Consider the following 23480-nt stretch of genomic DNA (forward strand, 5'->3'; position numbering starts at 1 on the left):
GATTATCTGCAAGATACAAGTGGAAGGAGAAAAAAAACCCCACAACCAACTAGACTGTAAAAGAATCTCGAATCCATGACAGAGTTACACAGATGACCAAATGAAAGAGGAACTCCACTGGGGGCCGACTCCGGGACTGGCCGAGAGTGCAAGATGATTTATCTATTTACAATGGGCCGGCGGCGCCAGCAGCTGGCCGGAGCCTGCGGTGACATCACGGGGCCCGGGCGCCCATCACGTGGTCCGCGAGCCGCTCCGCCCCCTCCTGCTCCTCCTCCTTCTCCCGCAGCCTTCCGAGCGCGGGGTCCGGCCGACGCAGCCGCTCCGAACTCTCGGGGGAGGCGCGGAGCGAGGGCCCGCGGGCGGCGAGCGGGGTTGGAAGCGCGAGCGGGAGTGGCAGAGGAGCCGGCAGTAGCCGCGCGGCGGGCCCGGACCAACGCGGCCGAAGCTCCTGCAAAGTTGGGCGCGCGCTCGCGCCACTGCGCCGGCGGTCCGAGCGATGAAGATGGTGGCCCCCTGGACGCGGTTCTACTCCAACAGCTGCTGCCTGTGCTGCCATGTCCGCACCGGCACCATCCTGCTCGGCGTCTGGTACCTGGTGAGCGCGGCGGGCCTTGGCGAGCCCCGGGGCGCACCTGCCAGGGAGGAGGGCGGGCGCCCCGCACCTCGCCGGGACCCCGGCCCGGGCCCCCGCCTCGCTTTTCACGCCCTCTGGTTGGTTCCTGGTGCGGCTTCGGGGTTGGGTGATGCCAGCGCTAATCCGCCTAAAGTTATATTATTAGAAACTTAATTCTCCGGGCGAGCGGGTCAGCGATGCCCCGGGCTCAGCCAAACTGTGGCGAGAGGTGCAATCAGGGCCGGGAGTTCGGGGCGTTTCGGGGGTGCGGGAAGGCAGGGGGCGCCGGAAAGACAGCTGGGAGCCGGCTCGGCCGCGGGGAGCTCCGCGGTTTCCGGTGAAAGTGCACTCGGTGGTCAGAGAACTCCGATCCGGTCTGCGGAGCACGTGCTTTCCTTTCCTTTCTTCTTAGCAGCACCCGCTGGGCTTTGTGTTTCGATGGGTCCCGACAAACGTCGAGGCGGTGACCGGGCACCTCGTGCTACCCCCAGTTGTCGGCCCGGGTTGCGGGCCCGCGTGCCTATTCTCCCTGCCCGCATCTGGCCTCGGGTTTGCTGTCCAGTCTTCTGCGCACCTTCACATCCCGAGTGGAAATGGCTGGGGGCTCTTGACCCACACGTTTGTTGTAAAGCCCTTACTCTAGGAAGGGACTTGCTTGTGATTTATTGCGTTTCAGTCTGCCCGGGGCAGCCATTTTACACCCACTTGCTTTCCTGCCCCTTTACAGATGATCCCTGTACCTTCTTAGCCGACACCGGAGGAGGCAAATCTGGTTTGTCTTTAGGTTGGAGCTTTTAAGATCTTATTTGTATGGGGCGCAGTGATTATCAGGGGCAGTGAGGACACCTGATGGAGTCTTGCCCTGTGCCAGCTCCAGGTTGGTTGTTGGTCCCCAGAAGACTGCACTAACACTGCGTCGGATTCCACTGCATTTCAGTTTTGGTCACATTATGATGGAGAGTTAGACCCGAGCCTTTTTGCAGTGAATATCTCTGCATCATGAGGAAACACCTTAAAAGTGGTAGTAAGATGGCATATAGAACTTTTTGGTGGGAATAAATTCTTTTCTTCTTAGTCATCATAGTTTTTTGGTCGGTTCATAATTCAGTTTTTTGATATATATGGACATTATGTCGAATTGTGAACTCGTTTGTTGTGTCGTTTTAAGCAAAACATCCCCCCGTCCCACATGGTGTTCTCTGTGCTATTTATAGTTTCAAGTTTCCTTTAGTCTGTGCCTATGGCAAGCCACACAATAGAAATATTTGGCCTTGAAAGCTTTCAAACAGATATTTGGTATGTGTGGGTTCTTACTGTGCGGTGTGAATGCAGATAGAACATCTGCGTATTGGCTCAACCCTGATTTTGCCAAAAGCAAAGAAATCTTTACAGAAATTTAAAATTACAGCGGAAGGATAGTGGGTGGCCTCGAAATAGTGCTTTTATTGATGATCAAGACAGACAATTTTATACACATGTCTTGTGTCCTCCTTGAAAATGTTTAAATCTGCAGACTTGCAAGTACATCAGTGAATGTAATTTGTAAAATCTAGGGCACTGCATTAGGCAAATGGACTACATGATCTACAGGAAAGATAAATCTACTGTGAGCCCTGCTGTTGGCTGTAAACCAACTAAACAGTATTGGTGTGATAAAAGGAGAGTAGTATTCACATGCTCTGTTTATGGCTTGGGCATGCTCTTTGGGGAAAGTAGTTATTGGTATGCATGTTTTAGCATTTGGAAATATATGGCTTTTTGAAAGATAGGTAGAAAGCTTTCCAGCAAATGTGAATAAGAATGCCACTTTAGGTAAACCTAATATATGGGAAACCTGCTGCTGGTCATCTTTATAAGTCTTTTGCATTTCACAAAACAATTTAAACTTTTTTAAAAAAAATAGAGAGTTTCCCTCATACCTTTAAATATAATTTGGTTATCCAAAACATTGATTAACATGAACGTTTTTAAGATGAAGGAGCCAAAGAATGAGGCATCTCTTCCTCCTTACCTTACCCCCTCACCCCACCAGCCATCTGGATGGGATGGGGTTACTTAACAGAAAGGGGGAGAGTTTTCAGGAAAAAAAAAAGGGGTAGGAGTATAGGTAGATATTCAAAAAAGAGTCCACTCGAAAGGATAGGTAAAGTGGATCTGTTTTTACGCATTTTCTAATTGTTTCCTACCATGACCATTTACTAAGGTCCTGTGTTCCAGGGACTATACTAGATATATATATATATATATATATATATATATATATTTTTTTTTTTTTTTTTTTTGGCTGCATCCCACGGCTTGTGGGATCTTAGTTCCCCGGCCAGGGGTCAAACCTGCACCCTCGGCAGTGAAAGCGCAGAGTCCTAACCACTGGACTGCCAGGGAATTCCCTAGATATCTTGACTTGAAAAAAACCAAAACGAACAACGTAAGAGCTGTGAGTTGAGTTTATTCAGTGTCTTACTGTGTAAGATAACCCGGAAGACAGCCTCTCAGCTCTGAGAAACTGTTCTGAAGAGGTAAGGGAGGAGCCAGGATATATGAATTTTTTACTGTGAAAAAACCTGTAGTCGAAATCAAAAGGTGACTTTTAATCACAAAGAACAGGCATCTCAGGTTGATGATTTTAGTGCTTTTCTATGTATGGGAAGATGCAAGAATCTGGGGTCATTGAAATTTTTCCTTAGATATGTATCTTCACTATCTTGGGGCAGGCATCCAAAGCACAGACTGCTTCCTGTTTGTCTCCATCCTGAATTCCCCTCAGGCCCACAGTCAGTGGGTGACTGCAGCGGCTAATGGCTTGATCCTTGTAGAACTGGAATAGCAGGCAACATTTTTCTCTACAATGCTTTTTTTTAATTTTGTTTTTAAAAACTTTTTAAAATTTTTGGCCGCGTGGCGCCGCATGTGGGATCTTGGTTCCCCGACCAGGGATCAAACCCACGCCCCCTGCAGTGGAAGTGCAGACGGAGTCTTAACCATTGGACTGCCAGGAAGTCCCCTCTCTGCAGTGCTTTGCATAAGCTTAATTTTTATGTCTTGATGAGGTAGATTTTTTTATTCCCGTTTCATAGATGAAAACTGAGGCTAAGAGAGCTTAGGTGATTTACTTAAGATTGGCTTGTGGTTTGAGTGATGTTTTGGTCTGTGCTGTTTCCACAGTTTAACCTCTTAAAAGTTGAGTGTGTGTTTTGTTTTTGCCTTGGAATTATAAAGGTTTCCTTCAGTCCAGGAAAAAAAAAAAAGCATATTGATTTCAGGTATTTGTATTAGAGATCTGTTTGTTTTGCTTTGTTTTAATTTTTCCTTTTTTAAATTGAGGCATAATTTACATATGGTGAAAATCACAGATATTAGGTGTACAGTTCATTGACATGACCAATGCATGCACCTTTGTAACCCACACCCTTAGAGAACATTTCCAAAACCCCAGAAAGTTCCCTTGTGCCTCTTCCAGTATACCCCTCCACTGACACCCCGACCCCATAGGTGAGTTTTGCCTATTCATATAAATGGAATTATACTGTATGTATTCTTTTGTATTGGGTTTTTTTAACTTAGCATAATGTCTTTTAGATTCATTCGTGGTTTTGGGGTGTATCAACAGATTGTACCTTTTTATTGCTGAGTATTTTTTTGTTGTATGAATATACCACAGTCTGTTTATTCATTTGCCAGATGATGGACGTTTGGGTTATTTCCATTTTGGGGCTATTATGGATAAATCTGCTCTGAACATTCTCGCAAAAAAGACTTTGTGGACATCTGTTTTTATTTCTCTTGAATAAATACCTAGCAGTGGAATTCCTGGTCGTTGTGTGTTTTAACTTTGGAAGAAACTGCCAAGGGGTTTTCCAAGTTGCCATTTTACACTCCAGCCATCAGTGTATGAAGTTCAGTGGGCGTGTAGTGGTAGCTCCTGGTGGCTTTAGTTTGAGTTTCCCTCATGACTAATGAGGTGGAACACTTTATCTTTGCTTCTTGACTAATTGTGTATCTTCCTTTGTGAAGTGCTATTGATTGCCCATTTTTTTTATTGGGTTTTGTCTTTTTTTTCCTACTGATTTGTAAGAACTCTCTATACTTTGGATACCAGTCCTTTGTTAAACATATACCTTGTGAATATTTTCTCTCAGTGTGTGGCTTGCCCACTCATTTTCTTAACGGTATATTTTGATGAACTGGAGTTTTTAATTTCAGTTAAGTTCAACTTGTCATTTTTTTCTTTTATGGTCAGTACTTTCTGCGTTCTAAGAATCTTTGCCTACCCTGAAGTTGTAAAGATATTCTCTTATATTTTCTTCAGAAGCCTTATGGCTTTAGCTTTTATATTTATATCTGTGGTCTATCTCTAAGTTTTGTGTTACGATGTGAGGTAGAGGTTTGTGTTTATTTTAAAAGGCAGTTTAATCATTAAACCTAAAAAAAAAGTTGATTTATCACATAACCTTTAATAGCTACAAATGTTTTTAGAAAGACAAGTAAGATGCTTATCCATCTTCACAGAGAATGAGGACTGACTTGTCCTGGTTTCCAGAGGGATCATGATATGAAAGAAATACTTAAAGCAGAATGATTGCTATGCAGGCTTCTGGAGTTTCCTTTCTTCAACAAAACTTAATATTCGAAGCCTGAATCCATTAACTTTCTCCCCAGATTTGCACATACTCGAGTCTCTCTTGTCATGGTCCAAACGCGGGTTGGAAAAGAATTTCCAGACACAAGGCAGAATGTAAAGAAGATAGAATTTATTAGAGGGAAGGGTCGCTGCCAGAAGAGCGGGCCGACTTCCTAATAGTCTGGGAGAGTCAAGCCCGAACATGTGCTGTTGATCAGTTTTTATAGCCAGAAAGCAAAGGAATGGTCCGAGGTGAAAATTTTGTTTACTGATTGGTCAAGTAACATATACCTTCCTTCTGTAGGGTGGGAGTGGGACAGGGCATATACCTTTCCTTATTTGGGACAGGTCCCATTGCCCAGGTGGGCTCAGGAATTTCATAACCATCGCAACGTGGTGGCGAGGGAGATTAAGAGTCCGGTAGGGGGTGTAACGCTAGGGGGTGTAACGCTGAAACTTTTTCAGGCAGGGTGGTCCTTTGTCCTTGGAGCACCATTGTCCTTAGAGCATCACATCTCTTTCACCCTCTATCTAGATTTCCCAGTTTAGCTGCCTCTGTTCCCTTTGCCATCTGAATCTCTTCCTTTATTCCATCTCCATGTCCTATTGATTTTTGCTCAACCTCCTGATTACCTTATTCTGTCCTGTTCTTATTCTTGCTACCATTTCCCTTGTTTAGGCTCTCATTAGCACTCACTTGGCTATTATAATAGAATCATAACTGGTCTCCCTGCTTCTAGCCTTGCCATCAATAATCCATTTTTTTCAGTCCATTACAAATGCAGTTTCCAGAGGTATTTTTCTCAAACACAAATATGAGCTTGTTATCTTACTCCTAAAAAATGTTGGCTTGGGCTTCCCTGGTGGCACAGTAGTTAAGAACCCGCCTGCCAATGCAGGGGACACGGGTTCAAGCCCTGGTCCGGGAAGATCCCACATGCGTGGAGCAACTAAGCCCGTGCGCCACAACTACTGAGCCCACGTGCCACAACTACTGAAGCCTGCACACCTAGAGCCCGTGCTCTGCAACAAGAGAAGTCACGGCAATGAGAAGCCCACGCACCACAACGAAGAGTAGCCCCCGCTCGCGGCAACTAGAGAAAGCCCGCGCGCAGCAAGGAAGACCAAACATAGCCAATAAATTAATGAATAAATTTTTTAAAAAATGTTGGCTTACAATCAGGGAGATGTGTGTATTTCATGACCTGTGTGTTTCAAGTCAACTTAAATTGGCTTACACAATTAACAAGTGCAGTGGTTTCCACCACACCCCTTTCCCCCTTTCTCCCATCCCTTCCCCTTTCAGGTTATCTTCCTTTAGGATACAAATGGCCAGCCAGTACTTATTAAGCCCTGGGTCCTGAGATTCATTCAGATTTGATAAACGTAAGTTATCTGTCCACCCCTGAGCCAAATAGGCCAGGGTTATGTGACTAGAGTATACTGAATTTAGGTCTGGGATATGCTTCCCTTGAACTATTTATTGACTAGGAGAGATGTGAGCCAGAGGTAGGGTTAACTTAAAACACCAGCTTGAGAGTGGAGGGATGAGGCATCAGATGCTGTTACTGGGAGGAGGAGGAAAGAATGTTTGGAGAATAATACAATAAAAAATCCCTGCTATACTCTTTATGCTAAAGACGGCATTTCTTGTGGAATATGTTTTGCCATCAGGACCTGAGTTTCTCCCTACACAACCAAGCATGCTTTTTCCTTTGTAGTTTCTTTCATCATTTTATCAGGTAATTTTCTTATTGTGTTTTTAAAAGTGGTCCTGGTAGTTGGAAAAATCTGTCATTGACACCTGGGATAGGTCCCCCTTTGTGCATATCATCCTTTTTATTATAATCCAGGTGTGTTTTAGGAGGTTAGTTATTCAGCAAATACATACTGAATGCTTCTTTGTGCCGGGCATTATTCATAATGGAGTTGGCCATATATCAGATTATAAAGGATGAAAGAGCTCAGGGTCTCATTGGCTGGTCTCATTGGCTGTTCTCATTGGCTTTATGACCTGGCCTGTCAAATAATCAACTAGTTCACTTTGAAAGTCACAGCTTGCTTGTGTACCCAAGCCTGGTGGGTTCTTTTTGTATCCTTAGAAGTCCTGGTGCAACAACTATTGATTTTTGTCTGTATAGTAATACTGGATAGTAAAACTGACATCTTGCACTTGTAGAGTGATTGATAGTTTTCAGTGGACTTCACAATTGTTCTTATTTAGACCTCAAAGCAGCCCTGAGGTCAGGCACGATAGGTGGTGATACACTCCTTTAAGATTAATAGTTTCTTTCCAGCTGTCAGATTCTTTAACTTGGTCTGTAAGTCCAGGGCAAAACAGGGGCTAATTCATAATATTTGTGTAATCCTGATTACCTAATGTTTTCCCTACTATATTAGATTGTAAAAGACTGAAATCATAAGCTAAAGAGTATGGATTTTATTCTGTAGGCAGTGGGGAGGCACCGAAGAATTATGAACAGGTGTGATAGGGTGAAAGCAGTTTTTAAGGAAGATTGGAAGGACAGGCTCTTTTATAGATGGCTGGGAAGCCAGGCAGGGTGTGGTACAGCCTTCCAGATAGGAGATGTAGCAATGTCAGTTCTTCCCAGCACAGGTCTCTCATTTGCTAATGATGCAAATAATATGGATGGGAACTTTGATCAGTTAGTCAGTGATACCATTGCCATCCAGATTTTCTACGTCTGAATTCAGGAATCGAACAGATTTGGACAGAGAGGGATACTGGATTTTTGAGAGATGTCTAATGAGCCCCTTTTTAAAAGTATAGGCCTCCCTACCCCCAAATGTAAAGGATCAAGGGAAGTTCTATGAAATATTGTCTGGTGAAGATTTCAGTGGTATTTAATACCTTTTTTAACTTTTATCTCATGTTATCAGATGTTCATCAGAACCATTTACTTTTTTTTTTTGGCCATGCCGCGCGGCTTGGGAGATCTTAGTTACTCAACCAGAGATCGAACCCAGGCCCTCGGCAGTGAGAGTGCCGAGTCCTAACCAGTGGACTGCCAGGGAATTCCCTCATCAGAACATTTTAAAGACCAAGAAATAAAGATTGCCATCATAGTGTTTATTAATATCAATCTCTCTGGGTCCCACTTTAGATACGTCTAACGAACTAACAAAGCATCAAGTGTTAAAGTGGTTAACATGAGTTTTTCACCGTGATGTGTATATTAACTAAATGTGTGATCTATTTGTTTTGTCAACTTACGTTGAATCTTTGTCATGAAGGAAGAGGTCTCATTTTTCCCTTCCCACTGTACCCCCTTTGTGGCAGATATATTGTTGTTCATAAAGGGATGCTAGTGGAAATAATGGGTGAGCCCTAGCAGCATAACTCACTGCTTTCTCCACTTCCTCCCGGCTCCCTTGGCTCTTTTAATAGAGCTTCTGGAGCCTTGATGAGAGTTCTTAAACAGCTGTAAACTGGTTTTTTACTTGAAGCAAAATAAAAATTAAGCAAAGATCACACTTCTTCATTTGGTCCTAACAAACTCCCCCCCACCGCCCCCCACCACCAGGGATTTCAACCTGTGCCCCCTGCAGTGGAGGTGCAGAGTCCTAACCGTTGGACCACTAGGGAGTTCCCAGTTCTAACAAACTTTTAAAGGTTTAGAGTTGCCTCTTTGCAGCTGCAGCTTCCAAGGGAAAATGATTTCTCAGGGACATATGTAGGGGCCAAAAATTGCTTGAGGAAATATAATTTCAAATTATTATTAAAAGTAAGCTTGAGTGTTTTTATTAACCTTTGAGCTGCTAAAATTACATAGCTAGTTGATTCCATGGTGAGGGATGGTGAAGCAATAACGCTTGGTACAAGTAGCTGCTGACGTCTTTGTTGACTAACAGTAGAGGGCTTAGGGCTGCTGAAGTGGAGGTGTTATTGGTTGGAAGAAACGAATCACTTAGGGGGTTACCTGGGTAAGGCCAGATGGGACACATCAGAGTTTGGCCTTTCTTCAACCTTGTTGGACCAGAGATTGGATCTTGTCAATGCCCTAAAGTTGAATGGCTGATTCACACTGACTAAACTTATAGTAGACTGACACATAGAATGCCAATTTATTAATATTTGATGGGGAAATATAATCCTCATGGAAATGAATACTGCTATCCTTAGGCCTATGTATTCTTTTCCTGCAGAGGACACTAAATTATGATTGTCAGTGATTTGAGTACTTAATAGCTTTTCTTAAAGACAGCCTGGTGAGGCCAGCTTCACAAAAGAGATAGCATTCAGGACTGAAAGGAACAAGTCTCCAGGCCGCGACAGTGTGTCTTCTTCCAGCTGTGCTGAAAGAGGGGTCTGCTTCTTGGATAGTACTTTTTGTTGTCTCAATTTTGATCTAGCATGAGTGTCCCCCTTGCCCCCCTTTTAAGGTGGCATAGGATTCTCTGATAATCTGGTCTTTTCTCTTTTGTGTTAATATTTAACCTCTGTATTTGCTATGGTATAGATAAAGTGTTGTGAACAGAGGTGCAAAAATGCAGTTTATTTCTCGCTTGCGTTAACAGTTAGGGAGGATTGGCAAGCTTTGTTCCGTGAGGCCATCCAGAGACGACCCAGGCTGGTGGGGCAGTTGTGCCATCCTAAATGTGCTGACTCCTCTGGATCTAGGGGGCTGCTTCCTTTATCCTTGTCTGCATGGTTGGAGACATCTCATCAGCACCATGTTTGTGTTCTGGCCTGCTAGAAAGGAGAAAAGGCACCTGGAGGACAAGCAGCTTCATTTTTTTAAGGATGTGAAGTGGAAATTGTACGCATTGCTGTCACTCATATCCCAGTAGCCAGAAACAAGACATACGACCTAGCTGCAAGGGAAGCTAGGAGATATTATCTTTAGCTGGGCATTGATATATCCAGATAAGCCTATTACTGTGAAAGAAGGGGAGAACGGATTCCAGGGGCATCTACTAATCTGACGTGACACCTAACGGCAGCCTTATTGCTGAGATCCTGTTGCCCAGTGGGCACCCAGTACTAATTATAGGAGGCTTTAATTCCAGTCTACAAAACAGTACTTGTTGGTTCTCAGTACTTCAGTTTTCCTAAATTGGAGTTAATAATTCTAACAATAAACAATTGCAAATAATTATTAAAAAGTATCACAAAACAATTTAAGCAAGTCATAAAATAGTTGCAAATATGGATAAAACTAAGTAGTATTCAAACACAAATGCATTTCTCCCAAGGTGTGCTGCATTAGTGGAGTTTTTGATTGTTAAAAATTATTTTAAAGATAAAATGAGGGTACATGGATAGCATTTTCAGTATGGAAACACATAGTCATCTATGTAAGAAATCAAATGCAGCTAGCTTATGGATCAGAAACTATAACTGTGCTTATGGATAAGGACTTCCCATCTCAAAGGAAAATCATTGTAGAACATTTATGCCTAGAAGGAATGGCAATGTGTATCCAGTTTCTTTCTTCCCTCCTTCCTTATTTCCTCCTCTTTTAACAGATTTGAGAACTTCCTGGGTGTTAGGAACTGTGTGAGGTGCTGGCAATGCAATGGTGATTCAAAATAGACTCAATCCTTGCCAACATGGAATCTATGGTCTAGTAAGAAGAAATTACCAGTAATTAATATATATTAATTAGTAATCACACAAATAAATATTGGAACGTAATTGTGGTAAGTGCTGTGAAGGAGAATGTAAGGCATGTGAGAGAGTTTGGGGATGAGTGGCCTTGTTGGGGAGCCTGGCAATCTTTGTCTTTAACTGGAGAAATTAGCCCATTTATGTTAATAGTGGTTAATATATTAGGACTTATATTACTCCTTGTTTCTGTTTTTCTATCTGTTGTTGCCATCTTTCATATTACCTGAATTTTTTCTTACCCATTTTTTTGCCTATCTGCTATTTTTTATTTCTATTATTTAGTGGTTCACTCAAGAAATTTTAACATATGTACTTATCAGAGTCTAGACTTAATAATATCTTTGCCTTTCTTTTGAAGAAGTCCTTTAACTCTGGTCATTTCTTGTATGTTAGTGTCTTTTTTTTTAAACTCCCCCAAGACACTGATCTATACAATCAATGTTTGCTTAGAGTTACCCACATATTTACACCTCTGTCCATCATCTTCTCTTTTTTTGCAATCACTCTAATTTTTATTTTAAAAATGGATATTTTAATACCCTAAATGTGGAAAGTACGTGATCCATCATTTTCTTTTGCACCTCAGACCTGCTGTCTAGGATCACTATCCTTCTGTCTGATGTACATATTAAAAATTTTCCTTTAGTGAAATCTGTTGGTGGCAAACTCTGACAGTTGTTCTTTGAAAATATCTTTATTTGACTCGAGTTTTTGAAAGATATTTCAATCCTTGGTTGAGAGTTATTGTCTCAACACATTGAAGCTCCTTCCACGTCTCTTGACTTCTGCTTTGCTGCTGAGAGGTCAGTTGTCAGTCTTGCTGACATTTACTTCTGATTCATTAGGTCTGGAGTTGGTCTTGTGGGTCTGCATTAGTAACACACTGGGGATGATGCTGAAGCTGCAGGTCTACCACACTTTTGGTAGCAACGGTTTGTGGACTCATACATTTCGGATGCTAATTTCCTTTTCCTAGAATCTTGCCTATGTAGTTAAAACGTTGACTATTTTTATTCTTTCAAAAGGTATTGAACAAAACAAGTAACTGAAGGCTTGGTGATAAGAGTCAAAGTATAGTTACAAGGAACAAACTTAATTAAAAAAAATTTTTTTTATTTTACATTGGAGTATAGTTGATTAACAATGTTGTGATAGTCTCAGGTGTACAGCAGTGTGATTCAGTTATACATATACATGTATCTATTCTTTTTCAAGTTCTTTTCCCATTTAGGTTGTTACATATAATACTGAGCAGAGTTCCCTGTGCTATATAGTAGGTCCTTGTTGGTTATCCATTTAAAATATAGCAGTGTGTACATGTCAATCCCAAACTCCCTAACTATCCCTTCCCCTCACCCTTCCCCCCCCCCACCCCGTTAACCATAAGTTCGTTCTCTAAGTCTGTGAGTCTGTTTCTGTTTTGTAAATAAGTTCATTTGTATCATTTCGTTTTACATTCCACATATAAGTGATATACTTCTCTTTCTCTGTCTGACTTACTTCACTCAGTATGACAATCTCTAGGTTCATGAATGATGCTGCAAATGGCATTACTTCATTCTTTTTAATGGATGAGTAACATTCCATTGTATATATGTACCACATCTTCTTTATCCATTCCTCTGTTGATGGACATTTAGGTTGCTTCCATGTCTTGGCTATTGTAAACAGTGCTGCAGTGAACACTGGGGTGCATGTATCCTTTTGGACCATGTTTTTATCCGGATATATGCCCAGGAGTGGGCTTGCAGGATCATATGGTAGCTCTATTTTTAGTTTTTTTAAGGAACCTCAATACTGTTCTCCATAGTGGCTGTACCAATTTACATTCCCACCAACAGTGTAAGAGAGGTAGGAGCGGTGCCTTCTCTCCACACCCTCTCCAGCATTTATTGTTTATGGATTTTTTTTTAATTTTACATTTTATTTTTATTTATTTATTTATTTATTTTTGGCTGCTTTGGGTCTTCGTTGCTGCGTGCGGGCTTTTTCTAGTTGCTGCGAGCAGGGGCTACTCTTCCTTGTGGTGCACGGGCTTCTCATTGTGGTGGCTTTTCTTGTTGCGGAGCACGGGCTCTAGGCGCACAGGCTTCAGTAGTTGTGGCATGCAGGCTCAGTAATTGCGGCTCACGGGCTCAGTAGTTGTGGTGCACAGGCTTAGTTGCTCCGCGGCATGTGGGATCTTACCGGCCCAGGGATTGAACCCATGTCACCTGCATTGGCAGATGGATTCTTAACCACTGTGCCACCAGGGAAGTCCCTGTTTATGGATATTTTGATGATAACCATTTTGACTGGTCTGAGGTGATATCTTGTAGTTTTGATTTGCATTTCTCTAATAATTAGTGATGTTGAACATCTTTTCATGTGCCTCTTGGCCATCTGTATGTCTTCTTTGGAGAAATGTCTATTTAGGTCTTCTGCCCGTGTTTTGATTGGGTTGTTTGTTTTGATGATATTAAGCCACATGAGCTGTTTGTACATTTTGGAGACTAATCCCTTGTTGGTCACATCATTTGCAAAATTTTCTCTCAATCTGAGGGTTGTCTTTTTGTTTTGTTTATGGTTTCCTTTGCTGTGCAAAAGCTTTTGAGTTTATTTAGGTCCCATTTGTTTGTTTTTATTTCCATTACTCTGGGAGACGGATTGAAAAAGATAATTGCTGTGATTTTTGTCAGAGAGTGTTCTGCCTATATTTTTCTCTAAGAATTTTATAGTGTCCGGTCTCACATTTAGGTCTTTAATACAGTTTGAGCTTATTTTTGTGTATGGTGTTAAAGAATGTTCTAATTTTATTTTTTTACATGTAGTTGTCCAGTTTTCCCAGGACCATTTATTGAAGAGACTGTCTTTCCTCTATTGTACAGTCTTGCCTCCTTTGTTGTAGATTAATTGACCGTAGGTGTGTGTTTATATCTGGGCTTTCTATCCTGTTCCATTGATCTATTTCTGTTTTTGTGCCAGTACCATACTGTTTTGATGACTGTAGCTTTGTAGTATAGTGTGAAGTCAGGCAGCCTGATTTCTCCAGCTCCATTTTTCTTTCTCTAGATTACTTTGACTATTTGGGGTCTTTTGTGTCTCCATACAAATTTTAAGATTTTTTTATTCTAGTTCTATGAAAAATGCCATTGGTAATTTGATAGGGATTGCATTGAATCTACAGCTCTGTAGATTGCCTTGGGTAGTATAGTCATTTTGACAATATGGATTCTTCCAGTTCAGGAACATGGTATATCTTCCCATCTGATTGTGTCATCTTCAGTTTCTTTCATCAGCATCTTATAGTTTTCAGAGTACAGGTCTTTTGTCTTCTTAGGTAGGTTTATTCCTAGGTATTTTCTTTTTGATGCAATGGTAAATGGGATTGTTTCTTGAATTTCTCTGTATGATCTTTCGTTGTTAGTGTGTAGAAATGCAACAGATTTCTGTGTTTTAATTTTGTAACCTGCAACTTTACCAAATTCATTGATGAGCTCTAGAAGTTTTCTGGTAGCATCTTTAGGGTTTTCTATGTATACTATTATGTCATCTGCCAACAGTGACAGTTTAACTTCTTCTTTTCCAATTTGGAATCCTTTTATTTCTTTTTCTTCTCTGATTGCCGTAGCTAGGACTTACAAAACTATGTTGGATAAAAGTGGCAAGAGTGAATATTCTTGTCTTGAGGAACAAACTTTAAATTAATAACAGAAACACCAGAGAGCTTTTGTGAAAATGTTTAAAAAATTAAGTTAGTAAAATTTCAAAAGGTGCTTTCTTTGATTCTTTCGTTATTTACCTGAGAATATTTCTTTGCCTAGTTTTTTTCCCCCTACCAGCTGTTTAGAAACTAAATGAAAGTTTCTCAGATAATCTTTTTTTTTTTTTTTTAATATTTATTTATTTACTTTTGGCTGCGTTGGGTCTTCATTGTTGCATGTGGGCTTTCTCTAGTTGGGGCAAGTGGGGGCTACTCTTCGTTGCGGTACGCAGGCTTCTCATTGCCGTGGCTTCTCTTGTTGCGGAGCACGGGCTCTAGGTGTGTGGGCTTCAGTAGTTGTAGCACACAGGCTCAGTAGTTGCAGCTCGCAGGCTCTAGAGCGCAGGCTCAGTAGTTGTGGCGCACAGGCTTAGTTGCTCTACAGCATGTGGGATCTTCCTGGACCAGGGCTTGAACCCGTGTCCCCTGCATTGGCAGGCAGATTCTTAACCACTGTGCCATCAGGGAAGTCCCTCTCAGGTAATCTTAATATTTGTTCTAAAGAAAGTATGCAAACAGGAATAGAATCTTAAAGATATTTTTGTATTTACATTAGCGACAGTTAATAATTTACTAGATAATCTTTTCATTAGTTTACTTTGAGAATAGCTTAAGAACAATGATCTTCAGAGGCTGTTTACTTTTGAAGTAATCTAATACTGTTTTCTTTAGCTAAAAGTAACAATATCAGACATTAATGTCACCTTCAAGAATGTTCCATTACCTAGATTCATAGTAATGAATATTTATGGCATACACTTTATGTGTGGAAAGGAGAAATCATTAACAATTCAGCATTATGATTACAAAACATTCGTCTAAGAGTACTTAGATTATATCATTGCATTTTATTTTACTTTGACAAGATTTTTTTAAAACTTAGCTATCAAGTTATACTTTAGCTCCTTTTTATTCTAAACTGCAAGCCATGTGTGCAAACTTAAAGTGTATGTTTTTTGTCTTAATTTCAAAAGTTGTTGTTTTGGGGTGTATTGAATGTATTGCTATTTCATAAGAAAAAATGTAACTCTAAAGTACAATATAGCAACACTGTTCCTGAATAGAATGCAAAATTTATATTCTAATGGTTAAGTCTGTTACTGCCTCTTCACTTTCATTAGTAAAGACATTCTGTTTTATGAGTTTCAATTTTGTCTTTGGTGAACAGCTATAGGAATAAAGTATTCTTTTATGTATTGAAGCTAAACAGGGAATGTTTTAAACAGTCTTCCAAAGCATATTCTTAATGATTATCCAAGTTGTTGGAATAGGATGGTTACAAATAGGGACTAATAGACCTAATGAATAGAGCATATCAGAACACAAAGAGCACCATGTTTGTTGCACTAAAAAATTAATTTAGCCATTTTGCAGTTTATATTTTCTTCTCTTTTTTGGATGCTGGCCTTCTAACCCGCTAGTGCTTGATTCTTCCTTATGTACAGAGTTTAGGTCCCCATAGCCCATTCTAAATTAGGCTCTGGGCTAGGCCTGTCTCTTTATATTCAGAGATCCAGAATGTTCTTTAGGGCATAAAAGGGAACACAGTTGTTCTCCCTGTCCACCCCCCACCCCCCACCAAGTCTCCTAGTGGCTCTTTGAATGGCCTTCTTTCTGGCCTCTGCTAGAGGACCATCCTTTGCCTTCTGTTCACTGACCAGACATCTTTCTCATCATTCTGAGAGAATACATATAGTGGTGTCTCAGCCTGAGAGTGAACATCAGAGCCTGACCAAGTCCATTCAGGGAAATTGAGGATGCTTCTGCTGGGGTCGCAAGCCGGTTTCACTCTGCTTGCCAGCCTCCTGTTGCCTTGAGAGTGGCTGTCTGGAACACTCCCTTGAAAAGAATTCTGAGCCTGCTGCCAGGGGACTGGTGAGCAGAGTCGCCAGGGCTTGTGAACTGGGTGTGGTGGCTTTTTGGGCGGAACCTGGGTTACTGGAAAGAGCACGTGTGGCATTTGTAATCAAAGGACCCATGATTGAGCATCAGCTGAAAATGTCATGACCTTGTGCAGGTTTCCCCAAAGTCTGAGAGTCCTCATCTGTAGAGTGGCGTAACAATAATCACACCACATAGGGCAGGCAAAACGGCTTCAGTGATATAAGACAGAATGTGTAGTGGTGGTGGTTTCTTGATTTAATCTATCACCCATGAGGAAGACATGCCAAAAGGATGGCACTGTGGCCTGCAAGGTGAATCAGAAGGACCTCATTGAATTTGGGGGGGGGGGGGAATCTTTATAATACATTTAAAAAATCTGCCTACTGAAATGGGGCTCTAAGGAAGGATACAACTTCATTTTGCTGCTTAAACTTTCTCCTGCACACTGTATAACTTAGAGGATTTATAGCTTCTATTATTGGAAACAGTGGCTGTAATTATAATCCAAGTCAAAGGACTGTCAAGGGTCGCTCATTCTAATATTTTTGTTTCCTTGAACTTTCTCTTAATAGTTAATTCTTAGTCACTTAGTCTGAGTCCCTAAAAATTATTTGTGCTGTAATCTTTGTCCCTCAAGATTTCCAAAAGTGTCTTACTTTCTGGTGTTAAGAAAGTCCTCTTCCTGTGGAGGCTTTCAACTGCCACCCCCTTCTCCCCAGCCACTAGTATAGCAGAATTCCTTTTCATCTAAATGGAACAGCTAATTTGACTGTCTTCCCCATTAGACAATAGACTACCTCGTGGGGGGGAGGAATAATGTATATTGATGTTAGCATAGTGCCTGGCATATATTTGTTGCCTAATAGATAATTTTTGAACAATTCAGTGGATGAATTAATGAATGTTATAACGTTTATTCTACATTTTACTTGGTTGCTGATGTTTGTTTACCCCCTGGACTACTAATTCTTGAGGGCAGGGACCATGCCTTATTCATCTTTGTATAATCCAGCTTTAAGCAGAGTGTCAGGCACATAGTAGATGAGCTAATTTAGTCAATTTCTTAAGCAGGTAGGGTTTTTTTTTTTTAACATCTTTATTGGAGTATAATTGCTTTACAATGGTGTGTTAGTTTCTGCTTTATAACAAAGTGAATCAGTTATACATATACATATGTTCCCATATCTCTTCCCTCTTGCATCTCCCTCCCTCCCACCCTCCCTATCCCACCCCTCTAGGTGGTCACAAAGCACCGAGCTGATCTCCCTGTGCTATGCGGCTGCTTCCCACTAGCTATCTGTTTTACGTTTGGTAGTGTATATATGTCCATGCCACTCTCTCACTTTGTCACAGCTTACCCTTAGCAGGTAGGATTTTATGGTAAATCTAATTTTCCCCAGAATATATTTACCACAATTGTTTGAAATGAAATAGCAAGTGTCGGAAATTTATTTTAATATCAGAACCAGGACCATGTAGACAGGGGCTTATTTGAATAAAAAGCACATTTGGATCAGAATTCTAAAATTTGATTTAAATAAATTTTAATTAAAAAGTCCAAGCTTAATTTCATTTTGATTTGCCCATTGAAATTGTACCCAAGTGAAAGGCACATCTGCCATTAATAGTTTTTAGAAAATATTTCCAAATATCGGAGTATAAAAATTAGCCAGCTATCTGAAAAGATTATATTAGTTTAAAATTTATACTTATTTTTAAATTTTTAGCCATTTTACTGTGAATATTGCATACATACAGAAAGTACGCAAGATATAAACACCTCAGTTATCACTAAGCAAACACTTGGTGTATCTGCCACCCAACTGTGACTTCTCTAAAAGGTTACCCTAGAGATTACAACGTATATTGTTGACTTTTAAAAATCTCATATTAAGTGGTACTTTAATTCTCTTCCTGGACAATGCAAGGACCTATGATCAGTTCAGTTCCAATTATCCTCTCTTGAGCTATATGCCATTATTGTGTATTTATATTCTATTTGTATTTTGTATTAATAATTTGTTATTTGTTATCAATATTCACAATTAACATAATTATCATTTTTGTTGTTCTTAACTTCTTTGTCCATCTTCAGCCTTCCATCTGGTATCATTTTTCTTTTGGCCAAAGAGCATCCTTTAATGCTTTCTTTACTGCTTAGCTGCTAGTGACCAATTCCCTTGTTTTTTTCTGAAAGTATCTTTGTTTCATTTTCATCCTTGAAGGATTGGTTTTGTTTTTGTTTTTTTTCTTGTAAACTTGTAGGTGGTCCTTTCCTCCCTAGCATTTTGGAGATGTACCTCCATTGTCTTCTGACTGCTTTTGTTTTTATTAAAGCCAGCTGTCTGAATATTTTCTTCTGTCTTATCCAACTCAGTTTTCTTATAACTCTGTCTTAGTGGGTTAAACCCATCCACTAAGTTCTTGATTTGGCTACTGTATATTCTATTCTTTAAAAAATCTCTCATATCCCTTTTTTTTTGTGATTTAAGTTCCCTGGCAAAATACTCATTTTTTAAAAATCTCTTTGACTATTGCAAGTGTAGTCACTTTAAAGGGGGAGCCCATTAACTTCAGTATCTAGAGCAGCGCCTGTGGTCTATTTCTGCTGTCTATTGTTTCTGCTGGTCCTTGTTCTTAGCATCCTGTCTTCTCCTGTTTCTTGTATTCTGGACATTGTATTTGAAAAACTGAAGAAATAATTTGAAGCGTGGGATGGTATCTTTTCTCCACTAAGGATTTTGATAGCTTCTTACAGGGACCTAGCAACTGGCAATTCCCTCAGTTCAGTTTCAGGATTCAGATGATGCAAAGCTGGGCCCTGTCACTCTAAAGACTTGTCTTTGCTGGTTCACCTTACTCCAATGGTGAAGCCCCTTCAGGGTCTTATGGCAAAACCCTGGGGATTTCTGCCCTCCATCCCCACCCAGCACGTCCTGTACTCCCGCTCTTAACTCTGGCTCAGCAAGGCTGTCAAGGTGCTCTCAAGCTTTTAGCTCTCATCGTCCTTTCTGGAATCAGCAATTGCCCTCAGCGGTATTTCTGTCTTCTCCTGGATCTTGGCCCCATAATTCCTCACTGCCTTGCTAGCTAATACCTTCTCACAATGTTGTTTTTATTTTGTCCAAAATTTCTAGTTGTCCTCAGTGAGAAGATTGGTTTGTATAACCTAGTTCACCATTACTGGAAGTGGCAGATCTCTTAATTGTTATTATTTTACAGTAAGTCCCCTACATATGAACGAGTTCCCTTCCGAGAGCGCATTTGCAAGTCCAATTTGTTCGTAAGTCCACCAGAGTTAGCCTAGGTACCCAACTAACACAATCGGCTATATAGTATTGTACTGTAATAGGTTTATAATACTTTTCACACAAATAATACATAAAAAACAAAAAAAACACAAAAAATAAAACATTTTAAATCTTCAGTACAGTACCTTGAAAAGTACAGTAGTACAAATACAACAGCTGGCATACAGGGGCTGGCAACAAGTGAACAGGCAAGAAGAGTTACTGACTGGAGGAGGGAGAGGAGGTGGGAGATGGTAGAGCTGAAGGATCCTCAGCAATGGGAGACGGAGGGCAAGCTGCAATTTCAGTCACACCTGATGTTGATGGAACACATGTTTGCATTGTTGAAAGTTCGTAATTTGAAGGTTTGTATGTAGGGGACTTACTATATTTTACTGTGACTTTTTTCTCCTCTGATATACCTATTTCCAGGGTTTTTTTTGTTTTGTTTCGGTTTTGTTTTTTTTGTTTGTTTTTTTTATGTGCTGCGTGGCTTGCAAGATCTTAGTTCTCTGACCAGGGATCGAACCCAGGCCCCCAGCAGTGAAAGCCCAGAATCCGAACCACAGGACCGCCAGGGAATTCCCTATTTCCAAGTTTTAACTTGAATGCCTGGCCATCTTCTTACTAGTAATTTTTTCTCTTTAGAGAATGAGGTGTAATAATAATATTCTATAACATATTTCATATTAAGAATATTTTTGAAGCTTGAAATAATTTTTCCTGACTATAAAAGCAACTATGCTCATGTTAGACACTCTGGAAAATACAAAAAAAGGTACAATGATAATGAAAGGTACAAGGCACCTCCAGACCCACCACATGGTTTATAACATTGTATGTTTTGGTGTTTTTAGTCTGTGATATATGCATGTGAACATAATAATAAATTGGAATCAAAAATTTTTATACTACAGTTATCAATTAACATTATAATGTGAACATTTTCTTGTCATTAATATTTTTTAATATGATTTTTAATGCTTATGTAGCATTCTCTTATTTGGTTGTAATTTAGTCATTCTACTTCTGTTTCAAATTTTCATTACTACAAATAAGTCTGCAGTGATCATTTTTGGACACAACTTTCTGTGTAAAATTCTGATGGTTGTGTAATTATTATCTCAGTGGGTTTGAGTGTTCTTAAGTTTCATTTATTGAGGCTTTTAAAAAGAGCTGATAATTACATTTTACATTTTCAGTTGTTTAGATTCAAGCTGCAAGTCTCACTGTTCATTTAGGGTCTGAAATATGATTTAAGGGTGAAGAGCACCTTAGATCCCCAGAGAATATACAGGGACCTGGCACCACTTAAGTAACGGGACAGACGTTGAATTTATTTACGTGTGGAAGTAATCATTGTCAGGAACAAGGAAAAAATATGCAACACCACAGGAACACTTCATAAATAGAACAGGAACGGTTGTACATGACCTACCAAAACAGACAAAGCCCAAATGTTATTGAGCATTAACTGAACAAGAACATAAATATGCCCTGTCTTTCCTTTACATTTAGATGAGCTGTGGTCATTACATAATCTGCTCCTGGCAAGTCTTAACTGTCTTCTTGGTTCTCATTTGTGGTGACATTTCATTCTTGGTCAGAATTGATGATTGGGTGATTTCCATTTTCTCTTTTTCGGGAAGTACTTCTTACCCACTGTTGTTGGGGGCTCTCACTTGTATTTGACCTTTTCCATCCAACCATGTTTAATGTCTACCATGGCTAGTTCACCGCCCACCCTCCACCCCTTTGCACAGACCTAGGTCTTCATGGGTCACCCTGTCACCCTACTGTATCCACATCCTCCGTGGAGTGCCACATTCCCATCCAACAATTGAGGTTTCATAGGATAACACAGTAAATATGTGTCAACACGCAGACCTTCTATTATGAAGATTTCACTCTGTGATTAAAAGAGCACAGTGGTGAGTCATTTGTGATGGGTCATGACCTTGCCGTCACATCTTTGCATTATCTGTCTCGTTCCTCTGGACTCTCGAAGAACAAGGGCAAGTGGAAGGGAACTTGGCCCCAGGACTGTGGTCTCTGCTTGTGGGCACAGAGAGAAGGGCCACAGGGCCAGAGGGACAGGGGAGAGGATGACAGTGACCGGAGCAACTAGAGCACAGCCCAGCGTAGGACCCAGGACCCGCTGTGGAGCGAGAACACACGGAACCAGGAGCCAGAACTCTGACTTTGGCAACGATGTGACACGTTCAGAGACTGAGCAGGAGAGAGCGCGAAAGCACACGGGACTAGGCATGAGGCCGTCAGAAGTGGGATAGGCAAACACACACGGAGGGCAGGCCTGAGCACCAAAGGCTGAATAAAAAAAGGAGGCCGAGAGGCCAGACGGACAAGCCAACACGTGATTATTCGGATAGCCTGCAAGTACTTTTCCTACCTAAAATCAACCTTGTCATGGTCCTCATTTCTGATAATGACAAGATTTTGTCACCCAGGCTTGAAATTTCAGAGTCTCCTTTGCTTCTTTTTTATCCTTGCAGCTCGTCACTTCCTGTGTGTCTAATAATTCCATCTCCACCTGGAAAGGCCTTGAGATTCAAACCTTGGCTCTTCCACACGTAGGACCTAAGTAACCTCTCAAACTAATGCCTAAGATGACAATCTGACAGGGTTGTCATGAGAATTAGAGATGAAGTGGACCCCAGACCCTCATTACTGCTCAGCCAGACTATTGCAGTACTTTCCAGAATGCTTTCCTGCCTCCGTTTTAGCCTCCCAGCCTTTTCTAGCTTGATCTTCCTAACGACGGCTCTGATCACGTCATATCCTGCCTCAAAAACCTTCATTAACTTTTTGGATAAAGCCCCAAATTCCTCGCCTGGCTTTGAGGACTCGCTGCCATCTGGCCCCAGCCTGCATTTCTGGTCTCATCCCCTAGCACTTTCCTTTGTCTACTGTGTTTTAACCAAATCGAACTGCTTGCTGTTTTCAGCGCAGGCCCCTGTCCCAGTGGCTTTACTCATACTTGAAATTGTTCTTCTCTCTTATTTATTTGTTTGTTTGTTTTGGGGGCGGGGGGCACGCCGTGTGGCTTGCAGGATCTTAGTTTCCCAACCAGGGATTGAACCCAGGCCCCAGCAGTGAAAGCGCCAAGTCCTAACCACTGAACCGCCAGGGAATCCCGAAATTGTTCTTTTCTACACCTCTTGGGTTCCAAAACCTTCTCACCTTTCCAGCCCCTGTCCAAACGCTCCCATGTCCACTGCACCTCCCTGCGAACCCCGGTCTCGGCGTCAGGCTTCAGTAGTATCTTTCTCTGACTCTCCATTATTCTTTCTTTGAAGTCTTGTTGTGCTTATGGCTTCATGCTTTGTGATACTTGGGTGCATGATTTATTTAACCTATCGTGAATCCTGGGAGGCTCTTTCCTAAGCACTTAACAAAGCACCTACTCTAGGAGGCAGCTAGTGGAAGTGTTATGATAAGTAAAGCAGGCAAGGGGGTAATAACAAGTTGACCCAAGACTTGACAGGCCCACTGGAACTGAAAAGACAGGAAAGCAGCTGCATAGCACCGTCTCGGGAGATCTGGGACCAGGTAACTTTCTGATGCCAGCCAAGAGCTTTTATATGGTTCTTGTTAAGGTTTGAAGAGGTAAGGCAACTAATTTGAGTCACTATTATACGCCAGCTACCCTTCTAGGTGTTTTATGTAATTTACTC

General features: G+C 41.1%; 1 protein-coding gene across 2 annotated transcripts in view; it reads left to right on the top strand.

Moving 5' to 3' along the window:
- Positions 1-254: 254 nt before the first annotated feature.
- The window catches only part of LAPTM4B (lysosomal protein transmembrane 4 beta), a 74754-nt gene continuing 51528 nt past the window's right edge, over positions 255-23480 (top strand). The window contains exon 1 of one of the 2 annotated variants that reach the window (XM_061171310.1): positions 255-598. In XM_061171310.1, the coding sequence (XP_061027293.1) occupies positions 500-598 (99 nt within the window). In that variant the 5' untranslated portion in view covers positions 255-499. The remainder of the gene's footprint in view (positions 599-23480) is intronic. The other variant, XM_061171311.1, reaches the window with a different exon arrangement.

This window comes from Eubalaena glacialis, chromosome 17 (assembly GCF_028564815.1).
Source record: "Eubalaena glacialis isolate mEubGla1 chromosome 17, mEubGla1.1.hap2.+ XY, whole genome shotgun sequence".
Lineage (NCBI taxonomy): Eukaryota > Metazoa > Chordata > Mammalia > Artiodactyla > Balaenidae > Eubalaena > Eubalaena glacialis.